The sequence below is a fragment of the Cololabis saira genome, chromosome 23 (genome assembly GCF_033807715.1).
Source record: "Cololabis saira isolate AMF1-May2022 chromosome 23, fColSai1.1, whole genome shotgun sequence".
NCBI classification, from domain to species: domain Eukaryota; kingdom Metazoa; phylum Chordata; class Actinopteri; order Beloniformes; family Belonidae; genus Cololabis; species Cololabis saira.
Window position 1 is genome coordinate 9,668,749 of NC_084609.1, and position 24,694 is coordinate 9,693,442.

Sequence of the window (24,694 nt, forward strand, 5' to 3'; positions counted from 1 at the left end):
GAGAATACACATGTATAAGTTCAAGGGTCGCATACATGCATCACAGAATTATATTTTAATAGCACTGACCAACCCTAACTACAGCTCGGTTCGCTACCAATCGCACATGTGGAAACATTGGTACGCATGCCTTTTATAGTTTTTATTGCTTTTATTTATTTTAATGGTGCTTTTATTTGTTAGCTTGATGTGTATTTATATTATCATGTATTTTTTGTGTTTGTTGTATTGTATGTTTTCCTTTACCCTCTTTCCCTGCTGACTACGGTCGATAATAAAGATGATTGATTATTTAATTTTGGCACAAAGAATCCTCCACAGCCAATGCAGGAACCATGAAATAATGAAATATGTAATGAAATAATGAAATATATATCCAATTAAATATTCAAAATTGAATTATTTAATGACACATTTCATTAGTTTTATATTAAATACATTATATATTTATGTATTTCCAAAGTGTATTTATTTCATTGTACATTCATTTAATGATTTAATTAATTAATTGTTTAATTTTGACTGTTTCAGCGTTCCATATGTGCGCTGCAGCGGGCTTCGGTGATCTCAGGTGAATTTAAATGACACTTTGTCCCTTTTCTTTTAATAAACCCACTAGAGCTTAACATTGTCTAAAATAGTACTGAAAATACACACTCATTTTATATATTCAATTGTTTTTATACATCCTGCAAGTAACTCTACTAGCATAAAATAGATTAAAAAAATAAAAACAGTGCTGAATATATATCATGTAATAATACCCCATACTATTTATTATGGGGTATTTACATACCGTATGTTACTCACATCTTTTTTATGGGGTAATTATATTATATTTTGATGATGATAATAATGATAATAATAAATAAATCATTATTAATTATTATTATTATTATTATTATTATTATTATTATTATTATTATTATTATTATTATTATTTTGTGTTAAAGGGCTTTCAGATAGGATATAGTATGCACCAAGACTGTATGAGAAGAGCAGGACAAACCGGCTTTGATATTGCTCATAGGTTTTCTTTCTCTTTTTTTATGGTTTCGACTTTTTTCTAGTTTTCCTTGCACTGCTCGGCATCATGTTGCAAATGCACAAAAACCAACAGGCTTGGGATACCTGCTGGCACACGCCCACCTTATGTCAATCACAGGTAGCTATTTTAGCTGGGTGAATTTAATTTATGCTCACCAATGATATGAATTCATTTACTATTTCTTATCAAATTTGTCCAAAAATTTTCATTTCAACTGTCATTACCATAAACAACATCTGAAACAAGTCCTGCCAGAGCTGAAATGACGATTAGCAGAGTTCTGCAGGGACCTGTGGTCACCTGGCCTGCAGGTACCAGGTACGACCTATAAGCCTACCGGCTTTGTAAAATCTGGCTCCTGGCAAAATCAGGAATTACCACAGCATGGTGCTTGGCTAGTGCAAGCTGCCTGCTCTTAGCTAAACTTTGTCCTCGCCAGGGGCGATTTTAGCATCAGAGCTTTGGGGGGGCTCAGCCTCCCCAAAGTTCATGGACCACAGAACCCCTAGGGGGGTCCGGGGGCATGCCCCCCCGGAAGAAAAATTTGTAGATTTTAAGTAAAAATGGATCAATCTGGTGCACTTTGAAGTCAAAATGAAGAGACTAGATCTATGAAGACCTATACACATCAATATCTTCTTTACTGTTCTGTGGTTTTACAGCGATGAAAAAATAATTGTTTCCCTATATACATTCTGCATACAGGTTATGGTAGAATTTTGCTTGCATAAATAATACCAAAATCACTTCAGGGGAGACTCAAGTAAAGTAACATTTTGCTTTGTAGGCAAAACAAAAGTAAAATTAAATCAAATCAAATGGAACTTCCTAACTTATTGGCTGGAATAATATTCCGACAAGATAATAATATACTGTAAGCTAAAGCAGGAGTTTGCAGTCAACTAGTTGAAATTAATATGTGGCAGTATTTGTGGGGGTCAAAATCTATTTAGGGTGTACCTACTACCACAAATAGATCAGTGTATTGGAAACACTGACTATTCAATTGTGTGACTAGAAAGACACCAATAAATCTGAGAAAATGTACTTTAAGACTTAATTGTCTTGGAAACGAACATTTGAAAATCACATTGTATTATTAAGTTGGGCTACTTAAGGCCATTTCATCACACATTCATGCAAATTGTCTCTTTTTGGATTCACTCAAACTCTTGTGTGTGAATCAGCTTATATAGCAATCAATCATACACATTTTCTACAAATCTGACTGGTTAGAAGTTGGTAGGCTTCAAAATAGGGAAAGAAAGAAAGAAAGAAAGAAAGAAAGAAAGAAAGAAAGAAAGAAAGAAAGAAAGAAAGAAAGAAAGAAAGAAAGAAAGAAAGAAAGAAAGAAAGAAAGAAAGAAAGAAAGAAAGAAAGAAAGAAAGAAAGAAAGAAAGAAAGAAAGAAAGAAAGAAAGAAAGAAAAGCGTGCCAAGCTATAGCATATCGTCATCATCACATCAGACAGGCTGTGTAAAGCAGCCACTTGCGATTCTGAAGGGCTTAATTTCATTCAGAAAACAAGAGACCCGTTTGAAAATATGTTCTTCACTTATGCCCATATTGTTTCTCAAAAGACATTGCATCCATTTAGACCCGCTTTACTGCGAGCTAGCATGATGGCTGCTGGCTGGGTGTGTCATGGTAGCCTTGCCTATAGTCACCTGTCTGGCAGGCACACTGACAAGTTATTTTGTTTAGCTACTACAACGGTATGCGCTAATTTGCATATCAATATGCGCTAATTGAGTAACTAACGACTCTGACTGCTCAATGCTCACCTCACAGTTTCATCATGAGTGGGGACTGGGGAGAACGATTGTTGACTGTGAAGGGCTACTTCGTTGCTGCAGTGTGTGTGTGACCTGTGTGAAGTGAAGGGATTAGGCACATAGATAGAGGAGGGAGCGCCTGGCAGTAGCGGTTCTAGAAACTTTTCGGGTGGGCTTGAGTCAGGGCCCCCTTGGTGGGCTGAACCCCCTAAATGTTTGTCAGCACACCCTAAGAACATAGAAGGGGGAACTCACACACAGCGCATTGAGTGTAATCAGAAACTGCTAGTAATGACCACCAGAGGGGGAAATAAAAAAAAAAAAAAAAATTTTTTTTTTTTTTTTTTGGGGGGGCTGAGACTTCTTTTGGGGGGGCTCAAGCCCCCCCAAAAAGGGCCTAGTGGCGCCCCTGGTCCTCGCACCCCTCCAGAACAACCCACATCCAGTTACAGCATCCTGTTAACATTAACACACACAACAACATACAACAAGATGTATTCTCTTCAAAAATATGAATGGCTTTACTCTGTTAGGTCTTTTCACAACTCAGTAGTCAAGTGAAAAAAGTGAAAAAGTGGAAAGTAGCAAACGTGATTACAGCTGGATTACAGCTGGAGCCAATAAAAAGGCCCAACTATAACTCAATTTGTTGCTTTAAATTAACCGTAAAACAAAAATAATTTTACTCCCTATACATTTGTCATGGATGTAAAGTGTATGTATGGAAACCACTTCCAGTGCCAACGCCTAGTCATACGTTGAGGAACAGCAGTTTTCCCTACTGTGTCATTGCCTTCAACCCAGAAGTTAAAATGTTGGTATTCGGCACAGACCGCCACAAGGGTTGTGAGCAGCTCAGCACCATACCTGTCAAGTTGTAGATTTTAAAATAAGGAAAATGTTCCACCACCCTCTGTGCCACAGGGCGCCGAAAAGGGGGGGTAAAGGATACGGATTATAGGGGCCCATGATTGAGGGGGGCCCAGAGAGGCCCCTAATGATGATTTGATGACCCCCCCCTCTATTTACGTAAAATGGTTCAGTCCGACTGGATCAGCTGCAGGTAGCGCACGTGCGGTTTGTCACACAGCGTCACAGCTGCAGGAGGAGGAGACGGCATCATGCCTCAACAATCAGCCAAAAAAGAACACAAAAGTAATTAAGAGAGGAGAGAGAGTTGAGGGGTCGACAGTATGTCACCCAGTATTTCCGAAAAAAAGGTGGGTTTGTTAGTTGTGGTGGAAAGTTACGGAATATTAACTTTGTCCCTGTCTGTGGTCTATAGACCCCTTTCCGTGTTTGTAAACAAGTATGACGTAGGCATGCTGCGCGCGCATTGTTGCGGCAGAAAGACGGAGTTCATGACAGTTTACACCAGCCGATTGACGGAAAAAGATCGTGGAAATTACGTTACTAAACTAACTTTGGCGGATGGAAAGCAACTTCCTTCCCGGAGGAAGATGTCACAAAGTGGCCCGATGTCCAATGGCCGGATATTCATCTGTATTTGGTTGAGAAACCTAGTGTTTACACTCAGAAGCTGCGAGCCTGTCAGCAGCTGTCACAGCTGAAGTTTGTAAAGAATTATGACAGTTAACTGAAAGTATTTTATGCACTAGACATTTTAAGTTATTTTATTATTTCATATTTATTTAATTTATCTTATTATTTTTGTTAATTTACTGTGTCCCCTTTGTTTCTTAATGAGTTTCATTAAGCATTGCCTTTGAATGAAAGCCATGTCATGTGTACCTTTGTCTGTGCTGGCTGAATGAAGTTGATAGTTATTAAAAAAAAAAAAAAAAAAAATGAAAAATGATATGAGCTTTATTGTCCATCCTGCATCTCACATTATCACCAGTAATTTACAGCAACCTATTCCCACTAATATGATAAAAAGAAAAACATTAAAAGGCATATAATGCAAAATACTGTTTTTTAAAACTTAGTTAATTATTTTTAGGTATTTTTATTTGAGGGTTTGTGGGGATTAATATATCTATAATATACCTGAGTTTGATATACAACACATATAGTGAATATATGTATATTTGTGCAGCATATTTACAGCTGTGGAAGTTGGATGTTTGTAGCTTTAAAAAGAGAAAATAATCAATACATTTACACAATCAGTGAGAAAAAACAAATAACTCCAGTAGTTTATTAGCAAAACTTCAAGTAAATCATTAATGGCTGATATTCAATTCATAGTCACAGCTCCAAATCACTGATGAGAAAATAAAAAAATGTCAAGACTTGATGTTATTATTCAGAACTCTTATTTCTTAGATTTTTTCGGAACAACACTTTTGCTAAGGTTTGTGAGACTAGCACACACAATAACAATATCACCATTATTCCTCTGGGAATTGCAAAAAATTTATGTTCCTCAGGATTTCGATTTGTACACCCATACACACAACAGCTGGTGGGCATGTTGTTATTTTATAACGTTACTGCAACTCCAAAAACGCAACTTAAGAAACAAATCTTCCCTCGCTCTATTCAAACTCATACAACTTCTGCCGCTCTTCTGCCGCAACAATGCGCGCGCATCCTGTGATGACGTAGGCTGGAAAGGGGTCTATAAGCTAGCTCACTTTTCTCACCATGTTAGCTCAAGAAAACTGGATTTTCACATTTTACTGCTATATTAGTTAAATAATAAATTCAGTCAAACATTTATCAAGCTGTTCTTATTCAATAATAGTTGATCTCCCCCCTGTCAAAATGATGCCTCATTCTAAACAGAGTCAAGTGCAGCAGCAGCAGCTGTCTGTCAGCCCCCAACTCCCCCTGCCCCTGAACCAGCCCCAGTGCCCCCACATGAGGAAGGAGGTGAGCAGCTGTGTGTGTTGAAATAATAATAATAATGATACATTTTTACTATAGTCTCAAAACAATACAAAGGTGAATCTGTTATGGGAAATAATTAAAATTAATGAAAAAAGTAATTTTGAACAATTTTAATGGTTTAAAAAGCATAAAGCCTTTTAAAAATTAAATAGAAGACGTGCAGTAAAAACAGAGGGGAACATCTGTGGTGTGTGCAGCAGACTGGGGTGACCGCTCTCAGTCCAATCAGAGAAGTTTACATATTGGTGACTATGCTATTACAAATAGTTATATTGTAGGAAATACTATATAATTAACGTATGTCCATTGTATTCAGAGTGCTCAGTTCTTCACCTACTGTCATGTTGCTCTTCTTTCACAAATATGGTAATGATAGTCAAAAATACCATTAAAATGCATTGTATGTAAAATAGCATCAACAAATTTCGCCGCTGTGTTGGGGGGCCCGGAAAAGATTATTTTCATGGGGCCCAAAATCCCTAGCGGCGGCCAGCCCAGGGGTCGGCAACCCGCGGCTTCAGAGCCGCATGCGTCTCTTTAGCGCCGCCCTAGTGGCTCCCTGGAGCTTCTTTAAAAATGTTTGACCTTTTTTTCCTTCTTCTTCTTTTTTCTTTTTTTTTCTTCCTTTTTTTCTCTTTTTTCTCTACTTTTTTCTCTTTTTTTCTACTTTTTTTTCTTCTTTTTTCTACTTTTTGATTGCTTTTTCCTTTCCTTTTTAATCTCGCCATTTCAACTTTTTCTCAAAATTTTGACTTTTTCATCCCCATTTTGACTTTTTTCTCGACATGTAGACTTTTTTCTCGAAATTATGACTTTTTCCTCGAGATTTCGACTTTTTTCTCGAAATTTCCACTTTTTTCTCGAAGTGCATAATGAAAAAAAAATCTTCCCCCAGTTATAACTAATATAGAAACATTCAGCATGTAAGGCTGATACAAGACTTTTCATTTTTTGCGGCTCCAGAAATATTTGTTTTTTGTGTTTTTGGTCCAATATGGCTCTTTCAACATTTTGGGTTGCCGACCCCTGCACTAGCCCAACCAAGGTCCAGTATTACATTTTAAGACAGGTTTACAACAAATCTAAAATAACTACCCGTTAACAATTATGTGCTCAGAATCTGATAGGCCGACCTTTGTTGACACTGACATACTGTGGACATTCCTATGTATGTAATTCCTATAATAGAGCCTAAATGAAAACACAAATGGTAATTAAAGCACATTTATTTATTTTTAATATTTTTTTAGTTTATATGCACGTTGATTGTCTTCAAGTGAAACATTTTCACTCATGTGGCTCTCTGGCATTCATGACTGATGACACAGACACGTTTCTGGGCCTCCTGGTGCTGCTGACGGACATCGTTCCTTCCCCCGTGAGAGACCCAGGCTACAGCAAGTTCTCGCAAGGTTAGTGACAATTAAGTTTGGAGAGGCACAATAATGCTTTTAAAAAATTATATTATAAAACGGGAAAATACTAATACGGCAGGAAAGAGGGGTAAAATACGGTAGTTCCCGGCCAAAACGGGAGACTTGACCAGTATGCTCAGCACAGGTAGATGCTGATCATTGAGCAAAAAGCTTTGCCAACATGGTTGAGAAAGAACCAAAGCATGTCACAGATGTTACATTAAAACCTTATGCTGTATCTACTTTTTAAAATATTTCACGTGTCTCCTCTAAAGATCAGTAAGAAGCATTTTTCATTGTAATGGTTAAGAAAAAAAAAGGTTTAAATTCACATAATAATCAAACAAGTGTTTAAGATTCATATGAAAAACATCTATTACCTCTGTATTATTTTAATCAGTAAAAGTAAATTATTTGTTTTCCTTTCTGGCAGTCAGCTGGACTTTCCAGTTTCTGTGGTCGTTGTTTCACGGTAACACCAGCAACTGACGCTGGCATAGTGAAACAGCTCAATGTTTGAGAAAGAGAAAGTCGGTATTACAAACACCTGCTGAAGCGACTGAATGCTCCAGGAAGTAAAATTAGATTTAATAGTGGTGCGGCATTTCCTCTGTGGCAACAACTGAGAGAACAGAAAGGACTGAAGACCAATTTCTCGAAGTGCAGTCTTGAAAAGATAGAGGGCGCGTTTCCACTGTTAGGGGTTCTGGGTAGTTTTTCAGAGACGTGATTGTTGACGCTCGTCTCCATACACCTTGTCCTAACTGGACGCGAGCGTCCGACTATCGCGTCGCACTGCGTGGCATCGGACGCCCCCCCGTCCACACTGAACGCGTTATCGGCCCCCACGTTCTTTTGATTGACAGCTGAAACTCGCTTTTTAAAAGGCTGATTTATGGTTCCGCGTTACACCAAAGCAGACCTTACGGCGTAGGGTACACGGCGCACGCACCGAACGGTGCGCGTCGCAGTGTACCCTACGCCGTAGGCTACGCCGTCGATTTTACGCGGAACCATAAATCAGCCTGCCCGTGCGCTCCTGAAAGAAACTCTTAAAATAACTCCTACAAAGAGTAAAGAGACAAGTAAAAGATGGGTGATGGGTTAAAAGGGTTAAAAGATGGGTTACTTGTAATCTTCCTACGTTTGTACTTTCTAAACAGAAAACAAGCTTTAAGCTTATTATTCGGCTGAATAAGTGGGGAAAAAACCGAACAATTAAGAAATGATCCAGGCTGAGTTGGATTTGGGAAACCGATGGAGACGATGATGGGACGCACAGCGTAGGAGATCGGGAGCGCAGAGAAAAGGGCCCTCTTCTCTTTTTTCTGATTAAATGCATCCGAAATAGACAAACAGGCGATCTATGAGTAACTTCAATGAGAAATAAAACACAGAGAGAATATGGATAAAAGGAGGTACCGGATCCAATCAAATAGGTACCGGATCTTGTTCCAGCAGGATCTGGCACAAATTAAGCCCTAATAAGATTCTTATTATCATATCTTATTATCTTATCAGAACCTTCCAGCTCCCTGGCGATCTCCCCCCAGCCAGCTGCCACTTTATTGAGGTTCTTGTATTGAAATGACTGTTTCCTACAGCGCTTTCAACTGGCTTTCAACGCGAGCGACAGGAAGAAAATAGAAACAGGGCGTCCGACAAAAATCCAGCTCAAAACGGCGCGCCGCATCGCTCGCAACCAGTATGGACAGTGCAATAAAAAATAAAGCAATGGAATTGTTTTTGACACTGACGCTCGCTCGCGTCGCATGCAGCATGAACGGCCCTACAAAAGAGGCCTTTAGGAAGATTTGCAGGGCGGAAAAGTTCCTGTAGTAGGAGAGGTACTCGGATCGGCCAATGACGAGGGGTCTCTGCCGATCAGGTACTCTAAATTACATTCACGTGAACGTACATGAACACAACTCATTAAGTCAGTGTTATTTGTTCTTGTGTAGCGCTACAGTGCAGCAGAGACGGGTCGGCCCTGTTAGACGTTCCCGTGTGGCGGTTTTACCCAGAACCACCACTAATGGAAACACACCTAATATGCCTTTCTACACGTCACTGACAACGTCTGAGTTTAGTTGTTTTTATCTTGATTAGGACATGAGGTGTAAGTCAGACTGAGTCAGGAGTCATTTGAATGACTGTTGGGCCTTTACTACCTACTGTTTGCTCCAAAGTTTGACTAATTGTCTTTTAAACTTTCACCAGTGAACTGCTTTAGTTTCATAATGAATTAATTTGCTTGTTTGATCATTATCAAAGGATTCATGCGACCTATGCAAAAAACAAAGTCTAAATCTTAACTATAAAGAGCTATTCTTGAAGAAAACACTCTTTTCAGACAATTGAGTTTTTTAGACCACCATCAATACATCAGATACGGGAATTTTCACCAGGAACGACCCCAATTTACACCCCCCCCCCCCCCCCAAAAAAAAAAAGGAGGAGCTCATGACGAGAACGAAGACTGCAATTTTCAAATTTAAGGTTTATTATAGCCCACAGGTCATAATTACAAAGGTAAAGGCATGCACTTTATGATTGAGACAGGATCAAACCTCAGTCCAGCATGAATCTAAAAATCATAATGTGTAATCTAGAATATGGGTTGGGCATTAACCTTTTTCATTTTATTGGCTCTCAGACACAACAGACAGAAAAAGTGAAATAGTAAATTCAAACTGACGCATCAATGCATTCTTTTATTTTTTCCCAACATCACACAGGTGTATGGTCTTTTTTTTTCTTGCCTTACAGAAGTACATAGGCACCATAACAACATCAAGTTTTAGTTCATACATTCCCATTTCCATTTACCAGACCACTGTCACCTTCAGCAAACACTCCCAACAAAAATCCACATGGTAATACTGTAGCTGTGAGTCACCGTTTGTGCTTATGTGTTTTGTATATATATATTTTTTTTTAATTTTTACACACGACATGTCCTTATTAAAGCCAGAAACCAAACACTGCTGACATGCATCTGAGCTGGACACAGGGTCTCTCAAACCAAACAGGGTGACAAAGAAGATGACCTGGTATTTTTCTATGGTAACAAGCTCCAAACCGGCACACAGCACGCCACACCACAGACCGGTACGCTATCCCCCGCATCCCTGCCCCCTCTTCCTCCGCTCGGCATCAATCAGCTGACCCCAGAATATAAGAGGAGGTCGCTAACGGCTGCTGATGTCTTCCAAAGTGTCTCATTGCATCGTGTTCAGTTTTTGCTTCTCTTGCTCAACAACTTGTGTCTCGTTCATGTACTTATCAATCAGGTGTAGGGGCACCCCGCGTTGCATGAGCTCACAGAAGGTGTAGCCGCCTACGGGACAAAAGAAAAAAAGAGTTATATTGTTGTAGGGAAGGGGGGGGGAAAGAGAGATGGAAAGAAATTGAAAAGAAAGCAGAGAAAAGAAGAGAAATCAGCGGTTGAGAAAAGGGAATTTGAAAAGGAGAGGCCTCTTTTTCTCAATATCTGATAAAGAATGAAGAGAAGGAAAAGGATGACCAGAAAACATCTGCTCAAAGTACATTTTTCCCAGTTCCTTAATATAAACTAACTGCCATCATATACAGATTGTTTATAACAAGAATAAAACCATGCAAGTCGCTCTGTAGGACTAATTAACAGCAAAACTTAAATGCTTCTCACGTGGAAAGAGTACCCAAGCAAACATGCTGAAGTTTAACAATTGTGATGTTTTCCATGCCCATCATCAAAGTTTACTCCATCAACATGCTGATAACTAGCACTTAAAACATAATGCAGACCAAGCTAATGTAATATTCAATCCATTTATCTAATACTTGGTTAGAAAAAGGAAAAACCTAAATTTACTCTGAAGGAAACAAGTAGATACATCTTCTTTGAACCATGACTGTATTTACGCCACTCCGGCTGCCATGAAGCCACTCTTCAATTATTGCATATATATTCTTTTTTGTGTATTTCTTACAACATCTAATAAAAGTACCTCATATCTGATACCTGCATGTACACTAATTAACATAACAACGTATAAGGGATACGGGTTTGACCACTTCACTTGGTGGAAACTGAAGGGAAAAAAACAGTTATTCTTTAAGAACAAAAGGTGAGATAGGAGATCTTGTCCAAGCCTTTGCTTATTAACGCATTCTTGGAAGTCAGCAATGGTGTAAGCATCTTTTAAAGCAGAGAAGTGTCAGGGTTCAGGTGTAGCAGATCCAAATGCTGGAGAATCTTTTACTGCAAACCAGAGGCAGGATGTCTAACCCACACAAACAAAAGGTTGTGGACATCAGCTTGAGGGGCTGGTAGAGACCAGCCCAAAACTGCAGAAAAGCAGGACATGAACACAGAGCAATTTATAGACACATGCACGAGTGCCAACGAGAAACGGGTAGGGATGGAAAAAACACCCAGACCAGAACAGGAACAGCAGGAAACTAAAAGGAACCCACATAGGAAGGAGAAAACTGTCAAAGTAAAACAGGAAATTAGGCAAAGATTGAACAAATGAAATAACAGAGGCTTCAACAGGAAGAGCAGTACTCAACCCTTGCAGAGAGCATGTTTGTGGAACATGAATGCCAGCTAGTTACACAGTTAATTTAATGCAGTTAAAAGTTAATTTAATTGGTTAAATATGAACGTAGACGGAAAATGTTGGATACCACTTAGGTCGCTCATTATTTGTCTGAACTACATGAGTGTTTGAACTTACTGTCATGGAAAAAATCTTCAGTGAGGACCATAAATGAAGCAAATGAGACCCAAATGAAAAAGTGGATTCCTCCTCTGGGCACGTTTGTACTCAACACACCCACTTGCTTTGTTGGATAATCAATCTGTTGTAAAATAAACCTTATTCATTTTGTACAATCAGTTTTAGATATCTGGTTTAAAATAGTGGTGAATATACAAATGTTGGTTAAATAATTTATCATCTGAGGAACAAGACTGTTAAAAAACTGATAATAAAAGGTCATCTGATCAAATGTCATAAAGTAAGTAAATTAAACCTCCATAAATTATGTCTAAACTTGTTCTATGAAAGATTTATAAATGTGACAACACACAAACAATCTTAAAGAACAAGTGCAGCAGTTATTTACCCCCCCAATTGCCCTCAAATATGATCCTGCGTGTTTTTCCTAATTCAGTGACAGAATCTCTATGAAGAGGAAGAGTTAACTAAACAAGGTCTCATTCAAATGGAAAACCAGAATGGTCATGTATTTGCCTCCTATAGGTTTTCAAAAGTTTAGATATTTAGCAGTAATCAATAATATGAGCCTTTTGCCTGACATCATCAGCTTAAACATGATTCGAACGTGAACTACGTTCAGGTAGCTCAAACAGTACACGATCTGGTTGGTGGAAGCAAATTGGACCAAAAATGGCAAACTGGGCTGACTTACAATTTTGTACACTTCATATATCCTTTACTGAAGTTCTTTTCTTGTGTCTGTATCTGCTTTTTCTATTACTTCTGTGTCAAAGCCCGGGGCAGGAATGGTTGAGCGTGTGCAAAATGTCCGGTGGACTTAAACCAAATTATTAGGGTGTGTTAGTCCAACGATGAGAATTTCAATTTCTCTTTGCAATCCTAGCTGGATTGCAATGATTTTAGTCATTTTTTAGTCATATTAAAGCATTCATTGGTTTGGGGATGCGGTGAGGTGAGCGGCGGGGCTCCAAGGGAATGTAAAGGCATTGACTGCAGAGAACAACTTGTAGTAACAAAGGCTGTTCATTCAGAGGCTCAATGTCTCTAAGGTCTATGTTTTTTTTCTCGCAAGAAGTGACACAAATTGTTTTAAACATTTTTTTTTCAATGATATGTTGGCAGTGAGTAACAGGCACCCAGGCCGTCCTTTATATTTATCAAACAGACTTTCTGACCTCACCTTTCCAAGCGCAGATTCATAGCAGAAATCCTCATCCAGAGGAATTATGGTAGATTTAGTTGAAACACAAACTTCCAAAGTATTTAAACTTTACTTTAAATACTTTAAACAGCCAAAGTCTTTTCTGTTTGGATATTTTCCGGGTTCAATTCTAAACGCGATGGTATCAACAGCACGGTCTTAAACAGATATATTACCAAACAGTATGGGGCTGGGACACAGTTGATAGCAAAGATACATTTGAGTTAAGAAACACGCACAATGCAGGTCAACCATCTAAAAACAGTCCTAGTTCGTGAATGGCATCTTCAGTCATTTCTATCAGGCAAGAAACTACAAGGAACAACAGTGCCGTCTCTTTTTATGCATACATCACTCTTCAGGCAGGCCCAAATACCAAATAGGAATTGAATTTAGTAAGCCGTATGGTGTTTTGCAACAGCAGCCACACTGGACACACTGTCCGTAGAACTGTAATATCAGTGACTTTCTGAATTTCTAAGCAAAAGTTAGAAAAACTGAAAACATTTTTACTCACCTTGCCTCTTTCACAAGTAACACGTGAGAGAGTCTGATATAACAGCACCAATCAGTTCAAATCTTCAACCCTGAGTTATCAAAATCAGCCAGCTAAGTGGTTCCACCTGGGGAAAGCTGTCATGCACAAGTACAACAAGAGCTTTCTCTGCTTTTCTCCTGCTTCACGTGGAAGAACAGCAGCTACAGTCCAGTTAACCGAGGAAAACAGCCGCTACAGACCAGTTAACCGAGGAAAGCGAGGTTACGCAAGCCGACTGAAGGATGCATAATGAATGACATAAGCTTCATATGCCAGATCCATATGAAAGCTTACCTTATTTATATGAGAACATACATTCACAATTCTTGAGTTTGGACTGGGGGAGAGAGAAGAGAAGAGGGGGTTAACAAAATGTTTATATGGCGTTACATGTACGCACCAGGGAATACTGTCAAGGTATTACTGAGCTCTTTACATGAGGAGTTAACTGCAGCAAATAGAGACATGGAGACAATAAAACACAGGAACATCACAGGTGTGTGTTGTGGTCATGTGCCAGGATGGTAAAACGGGGTGGCTGGATGGACTGGAGTGATAGAAATGTATGAGAACACAATGGATAAACATTTACTGTGGTGATGAAAAGGTGTCACTAGATATGATGTGCGCCATACACACATGGATAGATTATTATTGTTGTAATGCCGTTGTATCTGTTTTGAAAATGTTGATCATGAACCAGCCGCAGCAGTTGTTCATAAATTCAAACTAAATAAAAAAAAACAAACTGAAATACAGTTTGACTTGCTGAAGATCACCTTGGTCCACTAAAGCTTTTAGGCCTCGACTTTTCCGTACAGTCAATATTTGCTCAGATTCTCTGAATCCTGAGTCCTCTGTGGTGTTTTGTGCTCTACTTGCTTGTCATATGGTCAGCTGTGGATACGATGGCGAGTAGTTCCTACAGCTATACGACATGCAGCATAGAGTTACTTCATCTTTGCGATCGGTGTTGCAGCCATCAGATAGTTCTCTGTTACATTTCAAAGTCGCTTGAATTATGGCAATAATTCATAATTATAAAAACAATGATGACCACGAGCTGCTGCATAACGTATCATTTGTATAACATTGTGAATACAAGCAACCGATAATGTATGTGTTTAACTCTCAAGGCGGAGGACTCTCCCTTAGAGATGATGTGAGAAAATGTGTAATTTGGAAAAGACTTAAGAGTTAATTTGCTACAGTGGGAGGAGCCATTTAAACACTGGATTTACGTTGTGTGCGCATCATTCGCATCATTCAAAATCTCCACAGACTTTGAATAGGGTGACGTCATCCGTTGTCTAAATTAATTCTGGGTTGCTACTAGCTTGTGTTGCCTTTGTCAAAAGTTAAGGGAATTTCAACTTTTTCCACGTCAGCACGTGTGTCTAGTTGAGCCAATGAAGAGACTGATCGAAACTGAAACGGGGTTGTTTCGATCAAACACCAAAAGACAGTAGAGGAAAAATTGTCGTTTTCCACTGTGAAATCCACCGCTCTGCCTGTATGTTTGACAAACAGTTTGCAGCTCAAAACGAGGGTTGGAAGATTGCGTATGGAAAGCAAAGATAATCCCATCCCATGACGACGGTGGAAGCGTCGGACACATCTGTTGCACCAACGCTGCTGTGTGAATCCAATGGAAGTGGTCACCTGATTTGCGAAATTGTTTAGCATAGACCAGGGGTCGGCAACCCGCGGCTCTAGAGCCGCATGCAGCTCTTTAGCCGTAGTAGCCTAGTATCTCCTGGAGCTTTTTTAAAAATGTTTGACCTTTTTTTTTCCTTTGTTCCTTTGTTTTTTCTTTTTTCTTCTTTTTTCCTTTTTTTCCTCTTTTTTTCCTTTTTTTATTTTTTTCTTCTTTTTCTTCTTTTTTTTTCTTCCTTTTTAATCTCAATATTTTGACTTTTCTCGACATTTCAACTTTTTTCTCGACATTTCGAGTTTAGTCTCAAGATTGTAGTTCAACATTAATCTTGACATTTCGACTTTTTTCTCGAAATTTCGACTTTTTTCTCGACATTTCGACTTTTCTCTCGAAGTGCATAATGAAAAAAAAAATCTTCCCCCAGTTATAAATAATATAGAAACATGAAGCATGTGTTGTCTTCATTCTAAGGCTTATACAAGACTTAATTTTTTGCGGCTCCAGACATTTGTTTTTTGTGTTTTTGGTCCAATATGGCTCTTTCAACATTTTGGGTTGCCGACCCCTGGCATAGACCAAGGACACAGGTAATACTTCTAATAATAGATAATACTTCTCGGCTGGCTTGAGGTCACCTTGTTATTCCTCAGGAGGGCTATAGGAGGTTGTTCAGGAGAGGAAGGGTCCGGGCCCCCAAGTAGCAACCAACACGTTGCTCTAAATAATACACACTCAATATTACACCGCTAATAATGCTGGATTACTCAACATAAAAATGTGCTTAATTTGCATTATAAAAACAACTTTCCAATGCAAATTTCTCAAGTCTTGATGGTGCAGCCCAACTTTGCAAATCAACAGAGGCTGGTTTTTGTAACTTTATCAAGTCTTAACTATCTGATTTTATAATGAATTTATGAACAGCTGGTGCGATCTAGTCCAAGTACTTACACGTCCACCTCCCGTATCGTCCCTCTCGTAGACTGTAACACATCGTTCAAACGCGACGTTCTCTGCTTGGAGTTGGTTTCCCAAAAGTTTCCTTACCTCTTTGAATTAATTAAAAGGTTATCCGAGTCATGATCAAATAATTACTGTATTTTTCCTTTCATTGTGATGATGCAAGGATCTAAAAGGGATACAGTTTTTTCACATCAAGAAAGAGATGATAAAGTAAAAGTTGGGAAACCAGACCCCCGTGCACAGAAGCAACCCAGACGGACACACCGAGATCACCTCCTGCTCCACACTGACCTTTGACCTCTAGCTTGCAGTCCACTTGGGCTTCTCCCAAGTCGTTGACAGCCTTGCAGGTGTACACTCCGCCGTCAAAGGGACTGGGCTTCCTGATCTCTAGAGTGCAGACTCCCTGGTTGCTAAACATACGATAGCGCGGGTCGTCGAGGATGGTCATCTTATTCTTCATCCAGGTCACTTTGGCCTGTGAGTGGATAAAGACACATCTGCAGCACCTTGATCCAGCAGCTGGAGCTCCAGCATCCAGACTGACCCAACATTCAAATTAACTCAAGGATCATCCTGGTTCATGCATTGTTTTTGCATCTCTTGTTTTCCGTCATTTATAATTTTGTCCATATATCTTCACATTTACAAGATTTGACGCCACTGGGCTTACATTAAATACATCAAAACACTTAAAAAACAGTTTTCTGAACTTATCAATATGATTCTCTCCTTCACAGGATAAGTAAAATGGATCACTGCAAAAACTCAAAATAAGAATATTGTCCTATTTCTAGTTAAAATGTCTCGTTTTACTAAAAAAATCTTATTACACTTAAAACAAGACTCATCACTGGAAAAAACAACAATTTTCACCTGTTTCAAGTAAATTTTCACTTGAAATAAGTAGAAAAATCTGCCAGTGGAACAAGATTGTTTTGCCTTGTAATGAGAAGATAAATCTTGTCCCACTGGCAGATTTTTCTACTTATTTCAAGTGAAAATTTACTTGAAACAGGTGAAAATTGTCAAATAAGTTATTTTTCTGGTGTTATTTTTCTGGTGATGACTCTAAATGTTGAAATAGCAGTAAAACCACATTCATTGATGAAATGACATAAGGGATAGAAAGGGGGAGGGCAGTTTTACAGGGGGGATGATTTGGACCGTTTTTATTTCAGGGGGGATGCCATCCCCCCTCATCCCCCCTATACATATCATGTACTAAATTCACCACCTACCCTTGGGTATGCACGGAAACTGCAGTTCAGAGTAGCATTGTAGCCGGCGACAGCAAAAGTGTTGATAAGCGGCTGTGTGAACTTTGGCGCCTCCCTTACGTCGCGGTCATTGTACTCTGGCGTCTTCACCTGCAAGCCTGTTGGGGTAAGGGTAAAGGAACGGGGGGTAAGGGTAAAGGAACGGGGTTTTGCATGATACTTGTGCTGACTCTGAGCGGTATCATGTGGGAAACTCCCTATGTGATGAGGGAAAGAGAGTGTTTGTTGTGTTTATGTCAGGCTTTTTCATTTAATCAGGCTCACGTTAACGCGGAAAATATCACTGACAGTACCTTTCAGACAGCAGCTGTAGAAAATAAAGTGAATGTACAAACAACATCAATGACTCTTGCAATTTCTACCAAACGTTTTACATGACAAGAAATTTCTTTTTTCACCCATCAGATATTTATTAGACATAAATGAGTTTTGGCTTCAAAGGTAGTGAACATTTTAACAGGCTAATCTAAAAAAAAAAATCAATGATGAATTGTCAATATACAGTAAAACAAATGGTTAAATAAATAAAGCTGCCTATCAAATTAATAAATATTAAGAGACATTTATGAATAACCGTTAATAAAATAAATCCTGAAATAAATCGTAATAACTCGGGGCCTAGAGCAGTCACCTGCCCAAAGTCGATGGTTTGATTCCTGGCCTCACCGTCCTCAAGTCATAAGTGTCTTTGGGCAAAGACACCGAACCCCACGTTTTCTCTAATGCGATCATCAGTGTGCGATTGTTTGTGATAGAAAGCGTACTGCCAAGACTTGGTAGCATAGAAGCTGTGGAGATCTCTGACGACTAAGAGAGGGCATGAAATGATGTGTGGACGTGGAAATGGGGCTCGTACAGTAAAATGCTTTGAGTGGAAATTAAGACATTACTCCTTAAAAAAGGGTTAGAACTGAACATTCAGATATCCGGATATTTGTTCATTTGAATTCTTGTTGTAATCTTCGGCTGAAGGGTTGGAGCCCGTAAAAAGTGTATGAATAAGCCCTTTCATCGTATTCAATGAATAAATGTTTATCATTTTTAAAATGCCCCTTTTTACTAAACCCTGTTTATTTGTATCTCTTTTGTTAAACAGACAAACCAATAACCTTTGTAAATGTGATATTTCTAAACGAAAATATGTATTTGTTTATTCACTTATTGAACTACACTAATACTTATATTTAATTAAAGATTTATTTCCATAATTTACTTGTCATACTCTTTACTTTCATAGCCGTAATTATTTGTTTAATATCACATTTCTGTGCCGTTCCGTGCCTCTTTCACACCCTTGTACCTTCTTTTTCGATGAGAGCGCTGTTCTTGGTCTGCGTGGCGTTTTCGCTCAGACCGCACAAGTTCTCAGAGTAGATCCTGAAGAAGTACTCGTTCCCAACCACCAGGTCTGTGATGGTGATGGAGCAGCGATGGTAATGCTCAATGCACGTGAACCATTCCTGACAAGCAGAGTGAAGCATGTGATTTGATTATTCCTTGAAGAATACATGTATTTTTAGCGCCGTTTCAAGTCAGTCTAGTACCATTGTCTTCTTGTCGGCTTTTTGAATAGTGTAGCCTGTAATTGGAGCGTTCCCGTTGTCTTTCGGGGGGGTCCAGACCAGAGCTACATTTGTTCCCCACACGTCGTCAATAGTCACAGTGTGTGGAGGTCCAGGTAGATCTAAGAATCACCAGAAAATCCAAATAAATATCTAAACTGCTGTTGAATTAAACCAGGTTCATTAATTCTGTCATGCTTTTCTTTATTAGGACTAAAATCCCGATGTGTTCACTCACCTACAATTTGTATGTCGATGACGGCTGAGTCCACATGGTTTTCAACTTGTACTGACATGTCATACTTCCCTGAGTGGCTGCGCTCTGCTTTGCGGATGAAGATGATGCTGTCGCAGTCGGTGTTGCGGATGCTGACGTGGGTGGGCTCTATGGGGTTGCCGTCCTTCGACCAGTTCACCTTTGGCCGAGGTTTGCCCTGTGCATACACACGCAAAGCAGTTTGAGTGTAGTAATCTGCTCGGTGACGCGTATCACGATTGGAAATGAGAGTTTTACCATAAAAGGAACCACGAGGTTGACAGCTTCTCCAACTCTACGGGTGTACGTCTGTTTCAGGTGCCGCGGGACACGGATCTTGGGTTGTTCTGCAGAGTCACATCACAGGGATTGTGAATAAGATTTGGACATGGAATGAGTTTATATGTCTGTAAAATCAGACCTGTGGCCAGATTGATGCGTTCGCTTTTTATTCGAACCAGTGGCGTCAATTCAGTTGAAGCTAAGGTATGGCAAGGTTACGAGTCACAGAACTTAACAAGAGTATCAATCAACACGGCCAGCAAATATTCATCACAGAAGTCTGCTATGTAGCTTATCTGTGTGGTCAAGAAAATTGGAACTTTTTCAAATGCAGTCTCGCACACTGCAAAAACTCAAAATCTTACCAGGAATATTTGTCTTATTTCTAGTTAAAATGTCTCATTTTTAGTCAAAAAATCTCATTACACTTAAAACAAGAGTCATCACCAGAAAAATAACTTGTTATTTGACCATTCTCACCTGTTTCAAGTAAATTTTCACTTGAAATAAGTAGAAAAATCTGCCAGTGGGACAAGATTTATCTTCTCATTACAAGCAAAAAAATCTTGTTCCACTGACAGATTTTTCCACTTATTTTAAGTGAAAATCTACTTGAAACAGGTGAAAATGGTTGTTTTTGAGTCTTGTCTTAAATGTAATGAGATTTTTTTTGACTAAAAATTTGACATTTTAACTAGAAATAAGACAAATATTCTTGTTAAGATTTTGAGTTTTTGCAGTGTAATAACTTGTGAAATCGATCATGTTGTTCTGATTTGCATTTGTAGTTATTCTATATGTATTAAGTAATAGAATAATCAATACAAATAGACACAGAGTAATTCCATAAATGTATTTAAAAAACAAACATTTACATTTTCCCTTGAAGCCAAGGTGTGGCGGCTGCCATACCTTGCCATACCCAATTGACCCTGATTCGAACACCAAATGTGTCAAAGCTCACCAACAACCTCTTTGACCAGAACAGCGTGCTGCAGAGTCCGTGGAGGGCTGGCTCCGGCCGCATTGATGGCTCGGACCCGAACAAGGATTTTACACTCAGGTGGCAATCCGGTAATGGTGTACTTGGTTTTCTCAGTCAGCTCCTTGTTTGATACTTGCCAATCATCACCTGTGGGAGTAAAAAAAAAAGTTAAAAAAACAAAGCAAACCCTCTCCAGTGTTTCATGTTAAACTCTTAGTTCTGTTCTGTGGATCTGAACATCTGTAGTGAACTTGGACTTACTTCCTTCTATACAGTACTCCACCAAGTATCCGTCCAGCCCGGCAGCTCCGATGGTTTCGGGAGGACGCCACTTCACAGTCACTGTGGTGTCAGTGACATCATCCACAACCAGCATGGTTGGCTCACTGGTCACAGCTGAGTTGAGATCAAGTTTTTATGAGATGATAAGAGTCAGATTTTCTACAATTCCTAGCTTATATTCCAACAATGGACATAAACAAGATAAGAACTACTTTGGCTCGTTATGACCATGTGATCCCCGTTCCTCTGTTTTTGGCTGGTGTGCCATCAGTTTCCATGTCAGATCTCATTAGTTACCACTCTTGCTGTCTATTCTTGTGTTCTGAATCATATTTAACCCCTATTGAACCCTTTGACAGAGCTAATCTCTTAAACCTCTAATCTGCAGATGATTTGGCAGCCATTATAGAGACATATTTAATATCTACTAAAGCTCTCATGTGCCCAATGGAGGTCAGAACGCGTGGGTATGAGGGAAACAGCTGCGTTGTTTGGGTATCAAGGGCAGACTACACATATAATACTATCCTTATACTACCACATCAAACATTCTTTGAAAATTCCCAAATTAAAGTGAAAGTGTTGTTAGATCGAGTGTATAGATGTATTAGTCTTTCCCTGGTAAATTATGGACACTCTGGTCGGCTAGACCAACTCACCAAGGGGAGTGAAGGCTTTGGAGGGTTCGCTGGGTTTGGATACACCGATCGCATTGACGGCAAAGATCCGCACTTCGTATGGCACTCCTTCAATCATCTTCTTGGGTTCAAACGAGGTTTCTTTAGTCAGATCAAAGTTCAGCCTCATCCATCTGGAGCTCTGTTTCTTTTTCCTCTCGATGTAATAGCCTTCAAAGAGCCATCAGAAATCATGTCATTTAACTGGAATGCTCACACTGAAGCTTTGATAATAGGCATGATTTAAAGTTTACCTAATATTGGTGACGCTCCGTCATATTTTGGTGGTTCCCATGTCATGGAACACCAGTCACCGCCCACGACTGGGACCAGTGGGGCCTCCGGAGGGTCAGGAATGTCTGCAGGCAATACATGATCAGTTTAACAAAAAATCTAACAAACAATCAAATCTCTATGCGATGTATGTGTTTCCAATTTTTGGTAACTTACCGACAACTTTGATTTTGAGGCTGGCCGTGGCTTCACCAGCTTCATTCTGCAAGACTATCTTGTAGTTGCCTGTGTCCTCCCGCTCTGTGACCTCAATCGTGAGGCTCGTTTGGTCGCCGTATGTTTCAGCTCTGACACGTTGGCCTGAATCAAGAATCACCTGAAACAGGAGAAACGGTCACAGTTACATGCAGACCTGTAATATTCTAGCCCGGGTCCAACTTGTGCCCTAAATTTAAGGACTTGTAGCTCGGACCAGAGAGCATTTCTTACTTCCTTTTATACAGTACTCCACCACTTCCATATTTCCACAGATATGTCATCAGGAACAACTGACTTTCCACTCTTCATTGTCTTCAATGCCCTCCTCACATCACCCTTACTAATCTTTGCTACTTCCTGTTCCACAACAATCACTTAACAAATGGTGCTAAAATGCCATTTTTTGCTGGATTCTTGTACAGTACACTGCTAAGTGTTACTTCTGTAAAGTAACAGAGCTGCAAAGCTCTAACCCCTCTGTAATTGTAGACTTGTTAAAACTAGAGATGGGCAAAAATATCGATACAGCAATATATCATGATACTTTGCCGGCCAATTCGATATTGATATCCAAAATTTTAACATTGTTTTTTTTTTTTTTTTTTTCAAATAATAAATCACGTTTAAGACTGGTTGTAAATCCAGGAAGACTTTTTTATATACATGGGGTTAAATAATATGGTTAATGTTAATTTTTATATTATGTAAATAATGTAAAAAAAACCTATGCAAATCTGTTGTAACTTTAGCTTGTATAGTTACAATGAAAAAGCATGGATAAATTAAATTACATTGTTTTGACTTAGTTCGTCCCATGAATTATCGCTATAATCTGATGTATGTGCAACTCAGATTTTAAGATGCATAATGCCTTTCACAGTTTTCAGCGAACTATAACATCGCAATATGTTGCAAAATTTGGATATCACAATATCGTATTGTATCATGACTCAAGTATCATGACGTGTATCGTATCGTGAGGTCCACCCTAGTTACAGTAAAACGATGTTAACTCCTCAGCATTAAAATGGACGTGTCATTGTGTCTTTGATATCGTAAAAAGAAAAACAAATAATTACGGAAAAAAAATGCACCCAAAAATACTGACGGTGACCATAACATACAGAAACAACCTGTATGTATATCTTGTAACTTATTCTATCCATTTTAGTTGATGTTTACTGTGATAAATGCTGTGAAAAATATCACTGCCGTTATTCTTGAGCGTATATCAAACAATGTTGCCCTGCTGAAAATATTCATTGTTTCTACTTATCTGCAGTTAAAAAGGGTTCAGAATGCATGCACTTTATGAATATGCAACTAATTTTAAAATATTCACCATTTGTGATGAACCGAATCTTAAAAAGTAATTATTAGATGCTCTAATGAGCTGGTGGTTTTGGGCTTTTCATGGGCGAAGTTTTAAGTAAAGGGGTTTTCTTTCAGTAAAGTAATTGGGAAGCGGCTCACCCTCTCTCCCTTCATCCAAACAACCCGGGGTACTGGTTCTCCACTGATAGGGATCTCCAAGCGAAGTTTGTTTCCGGCCACTATTGTCACTGTGTTGTCAGGGAAGTTCAAGGTTTCCAAATGTAGTCTTGGAGGGTCTGTGGGAAATTGAGGTAGATCATGAAACAACCGATAGGACATAAAAGAAAATAAAGATAAAAAAGCTTCCAATCCAGATGAGCATAGTTGTGTACCAATGACGTGGATTTTGGCAGGTAGGTTCTCTGTATATCCCTCAGGTACAAAAATGTAATCTCCGGCATCGTGGAGGGTGCTGGCTGCAATCTCCAAACGGTGAACCCTGAAAAACCATAAAGGGTTAGTTGCTGCATATGGAAAAAGTATTTATTTGAAAAGATTTCCATATGAGAGTCATACTTAGCCCTGTGTATGATTTTGATACGATCGTTTTCCTGGATAAGCTGTCCGTTCCTGTACCAACGGCCCGGCACGTTTCCTGGAAAGATCTCACAGTGAAGCTTGATGGGTTCTCCTAGCTTCACAGTGCAGTCGTCCAGCTTCATGTGAATCTTCAAGGGTTTCACTAAACAAAAGTAGAGCCATGTAGAATTTACATCTATAAAAAAGCATGCAAGTCATTGAAAAAACTCCCAACATGACGTAAGAGAAGATTTGACGTACATTCAACTTCAACTTTCGCCTCAGATGTGCCTCCACTGGCCATGATGGAATAAGTCCCAGTGTCCTCTTTGGAGGCATCATCAATGACCAGGAAGTGTTTGGTTCCCTCACACTTAACTCGGTACCTCGAGCGAACCCCCGTTGGAACTTCAACACCGTTCTTAAGCCTGATGGAGGATTGGAAATAGTCACGTATGCAGAGAAGAACGAAAGCAAGTCCACATCAGTGTATAAAGAGCTGAAGAGGAGTAGTGGGTTGTGTCTCTTCAGAGCAAACTGGGCTTTTCAAAATATACCGTCTTATAGGGATGGGCGGTATGGACTAAAAAATGTATCACGATAATTTCTGGCATTTTTAAATAATAATAGTTTTAATAAAAACCAATTAAATGAGTCCACCTGTACTGCAAAACTGTAATGACTCAGATCCGCCATGTTTGTTACACAAACACGTATCCACGGGAATTTATCCTTCTTTTCTTTCGTTCTTTCTTTCGTTCTTTCTTTCGTTCTTTCTTTCTTTCTTTCTTTCTTTCTTTCTT

General features: G+C 39.2%; 1 protein-coding gene across 2 annotated transcripts in view; it reads right to left on the reverse strand.

Moving 5' to 3' along the window:
• Positions 1-9,611: 9,611 nt before the first annotated feature.
• The window catches only part of mybpc1 (myosin binding protein C1), a 39,844-nt gene continuing 24,761 nt past the window's right edge, over positions 9,612-24,694 (reverse strand). Inside the window, exons 16-31 of one of the 2 annotated variants that reach the window (XM_061715234.1) lie at positions 24,153-24,319; positions 23,889-24,054; positions 23,705-23,811; positions 23,472-23,608; positions 21,957-22,116; positions 21,761-21,865; positions 21,489-21,677; positions 20,809-20,943; positions 20,527-20,694; positions 19,539-19,627; positions 19,263-19,458; positions 19,007-19,146; positions 18,763-18,922; positions 17,424-17,659; positions 16,474-16,660; positions 9,612-10,433 (exon numbers count right to left, since the gene is read on the reverse strand). In XM_061715234.1, coding sequence (XP_061571218.1) covers positions 10,315-10,433; positions 16,474-16,660; positions 17,424-17,659; positions 18,763-18,922; positions 19,007-19,146; positions 19,263-19,458; positions 19,539-19,627; positions 20,527-20,694; positions 20,809-20,943; positions 21,489-21,677; positions 21,761-21,865; positions 21,957-22,116; positions 23,472-23,608; positions 23,705-23,811; positions 23,889-24,054; positions 24,153-24,319 — 2,461 coding nt within the window. In that variant the 3' untranslated portion in view covers positions 9,612-10,314. The remainder of the gene's footprint in view (positions 10,434-16,473; positions 16,661-17,423; positions 17,660-18,762; positions 18,923-19,006; positions 19,147-19,262; positions 19,459-19,538; positions 19,628-20,526; positions 20,695-20,808; positions 20,944-21,488; positions 21,678-21,760; positions 21,866-21,956; positions 22,117-23,471; positions 23,609-23,704; positions 23,812-23,888; positions 24,055-24,152; positions 24,320-24,694) is intronic. The other variant, XM_061715235.1, reaches the window with a different exon arrangement.